Source organism: Oryzias melastigma, linkage group LG15 (assembly GCF_002922805.2).
Source record: "Oryzias melastigma strain HK-1 linkage group LG15, ASM292280v2, whole genome shotgun sequence".
NCBI lineage: Eukaryota > Metazoa > Chordata > Actinopteri > Beloniformes > Adrianichthyidae > Oryzias > Oryzias melastigma.
This window is the reverse complement of record NC_050526.1, coordinates 1198575-1204521: the sequence shown is the minus strand read 5'-3', so window position 1 is coordinate 1204521 and position 5947 is coordinate 1198575. Positions and strand designations below refer to the sequence as shown.

The 5947-nt window shown below is 37.8% G+C and overlaps 1 protein-coding gene across 9 annotated transcripts in view; it reads left to right on the top strand.

Annotated features, from left to right (window-relative positions):
* The window catches only part of ccdc88ab (coiled-coil domain containing 88Ab), a 62937-nt gene that overhangs the window by 50601 nt on the left and 6389 nt on the right, over window positions 1-5947 (top strand). For 4 of the 9 annotated variants that reach the window (XM_024297393.2, XM_036215527.1, XM_036215528.1 and 1 more), the window contains one exon: window positions 2945-3022. The exons of 1 other annotated variant lie outside the window; for it this stretch is intronic. In XM_024297393.2, coding sequence (XP_024153161.1) covers window positions 2945-3022 — 78 coding nt within the window. Of the gene's footprint in view, window positions 1-2944; window positions 3023-5629; window positions 5870-5947 lie in introns of all 9 variants that reach the window. 4 more of the 9 variants (XM_036215529.1, XM_036215531.1, XM_036215526.1 and 1 more) reach the window with 2 other exon arrangements.

Genomic DNA, 5947 nt, shown 5'->3' with positions numbered 1-5947 from the left:
TAAATTAACTAAACTCCAAAAAAGCCTAAAAAATCTTAGTAAATGCCAAAATAGTCCAAAAAGCTGCAGAATGACAATTTTTAATACTTTAAAAACTATAACTTTTTAACATAATTATGAATAATAAAAAGGCAGGAATATTATTCCAGAATAAATCAACTTAAACCTTAAATAGCTTTTACTATTTTACTTTCCATAGAAATATATTTTGTCAAAATTATACAAATTAGAAACAAGCGCAAGGTAACATCGGGCCGTTAATAACAATAAAATAAAAGGATCTGGAGGGCCGGATCCGGCCCCCGGGCCTCGACTTTGACACATGTACCCTAGACACATTTTTTATTGCAAATGGTAAACTTTCCTAATCAATGGAAAACGCAGTTTTTGACACGTGTTTAGTTTAATCTAAAGAAGTCTAATAGAGTTTGAAAAGGAAATGTAGGAATCAACGTACAGAAGTTTGTTCCAGGTCTCCTTCAGAAGTTCCAGAAATGTTTAGCACTTGCAGGGTTCAATATTGGAGAATATTGTGATATATATTGTTATCATGATATAACATAATCTATATCATGATGCACATTTCTTTTCCACATCGCCCAGCACTGTCTGTCAGCACCTGGAAGTCATAGTTTGGGTCATTATCATGTCGTAGAAGGATCCCAACTGTAGATGTATTTATACTAGAGAACTGCGTGGAGCTGCAGGTCAAAATCTCAATATTCAGCTCTGATGTGAATCAAGTGCACTCTATGTGGTTCAAACTTCTATAGCTTCATTTTAGCACCATGTTTGTTCTTGTTTATACCTTTAAGAGCTCAAATGACCTGTTATTCTGTGCTGCTCACCTGTGAGACAGACATAAGTTACCATAGCATCATACATATTAAATGGTGCAATGTAGCTCAGACGCAGTCCCGACAAACGGGTTCCTCACATTCTGGGCTACTTTTTTTAGACAATTTGATGAGTTAATCAAGTCGCTGTACAAGTGTGCAATGTAAAATATATTTCACAGCTGCATCAACAGTCAAGTCCAGCCTGAATCAGCTGGAGTTTATTCTTTGTGGTCCCTCCCTTATTATTGCACCCTTTAATACGGTTTGTCTTCCATGTCTCGTCTGGGTGTTTTCATGTATTGTTGTGTTGTTGTTTATAGTATGTATTTTATGAGACCAGTTTTAGGTGAAGTTTACAGAGTTTAAGGCCGTGTCACACTGCCGCTGCAAACAATTTACGCATTTTCCCCATTATGTACGTGATAAACGTAATTCATGTGTTTCTGGCATTCGTCTGTGAGTGCAGATGTCCGTCAAGGGTTTCCAAAAGACGAGTCTTTACATGAATTTGGTTCAAAATGTTTGGTTGTAAATTACGTAGTTTATGCATATTTTACGTTGTTTATTACATTAATCCTATTAAATTGTGCTTGATTTTTGGAAGATGTATCCGCAAATATGTGGCTCTCCACGACCGCTCCTCTATTTAAAAGAAAAAAATTGAAAAAAGAAAGACTGAAAACTTAAAATAAATCCTGAAAATTTGTAAAAAAAAAAAAAAATACTTGAAAACTTGAATTATAAAAAACTCTAAATGTTAAAGTTAGTCATTGTGATTAGATCCTTGTTTTCATCCTAATGCTAGACTTTTTCTATGAAAGTCTGAAAAGTGAGAGTTAAAAATGAGAGAAAAGTGTAAAAATACTCATGTGGGTCTGAGAAAGTGTAGAAAATGTGTAGTGAGGACTGAGGAGTCCTCTCTGTCCCCCTATGGGAAACATGTCCCAGTAGCCAATGAGCTCCAAGCTCCGCCCCTACGTAAACGTAGACTCAGCTCAGCAGCAAATACTCAAAAATCAGAATTGAAAAAAAACGTCTGCTGTTACTAATGGATACATTATTTTTTATTGGTAATTTTTACATTTATATATATTTTTTAATTCAAGTTTTCACTTTTTTTTTTCAAAAATTCAACTTTTTTTTTCAAATTTTCATTTTTTTTTCTTTCAAATTTTAGAAAACATTTTTTTCAAGTTTTCAACATTTTTTTAGTTCGCTTTAAGCTGATCCTGATTTGACCCCATATGCTCGCCCCGGGGGTCCCCCGTCTTGGTGGGATGGAGCCTAGCGGCTGACTTAGAACTGGTGCCAGAGGAATCCGACTGTTTCATTAGGACAAAGAATCGCGAGGGCCCGCGGCGGGTGCTGACGTAATGTGATTTCTGCTCAGAGCTCTGAATCTTGAAATTCAAATTTTACGTGGTTTATTCATGAAAATTTCATGTAAAATTCCACAACTTCTTTTACGTATGACCAGTTTTTTTCATGAAATATGCGCAAATCTGTAGTGTGACACGGCGTTCAGGACCGCTAACCTGAGAACGTGTGATGTGCTGATGGTGTGACGGTGTGTGTTCTCATAACATTTTTCTCTTTTTGTTGACTTCTTTTTATTGTATAATATTCATTTTTTAAGTATTCGTATAAGTTAGTATATATATTAGTGTAAGTTAGTCAGAACGATTCGTGTTTAAGATATTGCACAGAAATGTACATGTATATATTTTTTTATTTTTCATCTTAGTTGGAAAATTTAAGCCATTTAAGTAATTTCCTTCTAACAAAGTCATATTTTTTGTATATTTTTTCCTATTTGTGATATTACTTTACAGTTTAAAGTAACGACTAGTCAGAGATCTGATCATCCGTCTGTGTTACAGCATTGTCAGTGGTTCAGTTGAGTGTCCAGGAGTTCAGCTTTTTTCTGCTCATGTCTTCCCCGACCCGAATGTCCAAACGTTAACCACATCCGTCTGTTCTGCCCTTCTTTTTCTTTCTTTTTTTTCCCTACTCCTCTTCCTCCCCCGGGCTTGCTCTGTCACCCTCCCTCCCCCTGTCTGTCTGCCCGTCTCACTGTCCGTCTGTCTCTGGCGGCACTCTGACAGCTATAAAAAGGTTGCCTTTCATGAGGAACAGATCCAAGGACAAAGACAAGCTGAAGGCCAGCTACCGGCGCTCCATGTGTAAGACCTCCGATAGCCGTCGCTCTAGCCTTCCTCTCCCTCCTGTCGTGGTGCTGAGAGAAACAAAGGAGGACCGCTGATGTCAGGGCGGCGGCAGCGTGGGGCGACGGCGGGGCAGCTCACGTTTCCGTCACGATGGAAGCGTTAGGTCTCGTTCTGTTCCCCCACGCTGCTCCTGGTGACATCAGTCGCTTTTCCTCGCCTCTTTCCTAGTATAAGCCACGCCTACATCACTTCCTCTGCCAAACGCACCCTTTCCTGTAGACCTTCACCAATCAATTTCACTTTGTTCTCATAAACATTTTAAAACATGACACAGGAGTCAGAGTATTCTTGTAGTGTCGATCTGTTTTGTCAGCACATGAATCACCGCGCTGCTTGGTGTCATCGTTTGAGTGAAAGGCTTCTTGTGTTTGTGTCAGGTTGGCTGTTCAGGTGAGATGGTAGGAGAGACTGTGGTCCTGCAGCAGTTTGCTCCCACTTTTGTTTGCAGCATGCCCCAAAAAAACAATGGAGCCACAGCCACTCGCTCGTTCATGCCTCCCACGCACCATGAAGGACTTGAAATGGAGCCTGGATTCTGTCTCTGCTCTTGCTTTGTCAGCGCACTCCATCTCAGATCTTATTCTGCTGACATGGACTCACTGCCGCCGCTCACAGCAGCTCTGCATGCTGTCTGTCATTGCTTCTGTGGTGCATAAAGACACGCCGCCATGTCCCAAAGCGTGTGGCTCAAACACACCAGGACGTCCGTCTTCATGCACGCTGATGTATTCATGCATGTGCATCGTTTTCTACCAAAAACATAATTTATTATAAGTTTAAGAAAGTGTTTTTCAAAAATATTTGCTGGAATTCTTGTTGGAAGCACATAGTTGATTTTTAGAACTTAGAAGGTGAAGAAAGTTTGGATCCATCCTGCTTTCTATCGAAAGTAACGACCCTTCAATAAAAAGCGTCTTTTAATCCCAATTCTGACGCTCAGATTAAACTTTAAGTTTTTATATATTAATGCGTCTAAATCCTGAGGCTCTGGAGCCATTTTTAATCCTTCCATTGAGGCTCTTTGGCTTAGAAGAGAAATTATTAAAAAATGAATAAATAACAAATTTTTAGTTCATTTAAATGCATATTAATTGTGTTTTTTAATTAATGTTATCAATATGTCAGACAATAGACCAAAATGATGATGATGATGCTGTACAGAGGCAAAATTCTTAAAGTATATATTTGGATTTAAATATTCAGATAAAATAACAGATTTTACTCCAATTAAATGTTTATATTTGATAGTAATAGAAAAAAATAGATGGTTGAATCATAATGATAGAAAATGTGTATCTTTCTTACATTTTTAATTCAAGAAAATATATATATTTTCAGTTTGACAGGAAAATAAAAAAAAGTTAGAATTGTTTTAATGGTTTACAGAAAAATAAAATTGCCATAATGTATAAATTTTAAATATTTAAGCTACATATTGTAAATTAATGACTTAATGGCCACAGTGATAAATAAATAAAGTGCAAATTTTTCTTGGGATTTTGTGGCTTTTGGTCATGAAAAACTGTCCTAAATGTCTCTTTTAGAGCTAAAGCTTACCGTCTAAATGATCAACTGACGACATGATTGAATATTTAAATCTTGTTAATATTAAACTAGATATATAGCATTACCTGTGATAATGCTAGTGTGAATCCTGTAAGTTGAAGAAGGCAGCAGAAGATGCTGAAATCGATAGCTAAAAATGCTGAAGCTGAGAGCTTGCTAAATTATTAGCTAAATGCGAAATTAGCCTACAAGACTGGGAAAAAGGCCTAATTTGGACAAAACAACTAGCATGTACCTGAAATATTAGCTAAACTCCAAAATAGCCTAAAAAATGAAAAAAGCCTAATTTAGCCAAAACAGCTAGCATATTAGCTAAACTCCAAAATAGTCTTAAAAAACTGAAAAAAGTGTAAATTAGCCAAAATACCTAGCATGAAGCTGAAATATTAGCTAAATTCCAAAATAGCCCAAAAAATTGAAAAAAATCCTAAATTAGCCACAACAACTAGCATGCTGCTGATATATTAGCTAAACTCCAATATAGCCTAAACAATTAAAAAAGCCAGAATTAGCCAAAATAGCTAGCATGTAACTAAAATAGTAGCTAAACTCCAAAATAGCCAAAAAAAAAAATGAAAAAAAAACTAATTTAGCCTAAACTGCTAGCATAAAGTTAAAATATTAGCTACAAAAAGCGGTAGTTGGTTGAATAGTTTAAAAAGTTGAAGAGTTTTGGAGTTGAAACTTTTGAGCAACTATTTCCTGAAAGAGCTGAATATTTTAAGAGGTGAATAGCTGAAGCGGTTGAAGAGCTACGAATGGACAATAAAACGTACGGCTGGAAAAATGTATCACTATGAACGCTCCACAGCACTCACACGAGTAAATGTTTAATCAGCATACTGACTATATTACAAACGAATCCTCATAGTTTTTAATGAAAAATAAATATATACTAAATTGACTCTTTAGATATTTAGCCCCAATTAAAAACATCTAACACTCAACGAAATGTCCATTATTCCTACTTGGATTCTTTTCTGTCAACCCGTGCAGCCATGAATGACCTGCTGCAGACGATGGCGGTGGCCAGCGCTCCGGGTTCACAGTGGCCCGGCAGCACCGACAATCTGGACGACGGGCCTGCAGCCAGAGACGCTGGCGTGGTGAGCAGCAGCAGGAGAGGGGGGCAGCGCATGAAGGAGCTCGCCTTTTCAACCAACGCCATCGACTGCACCGCCCTGACCCTGCCCACCGCAGGACGCAGCAGAGCCAAGAACCGGCTGCAGGTCAAAGGTGAGAAGACGCCGACGTACAGTATTGTAGGCAGAAAACGCGTTTTAGGGTTCAGATTGGGATTTTCTTTACTTCCTC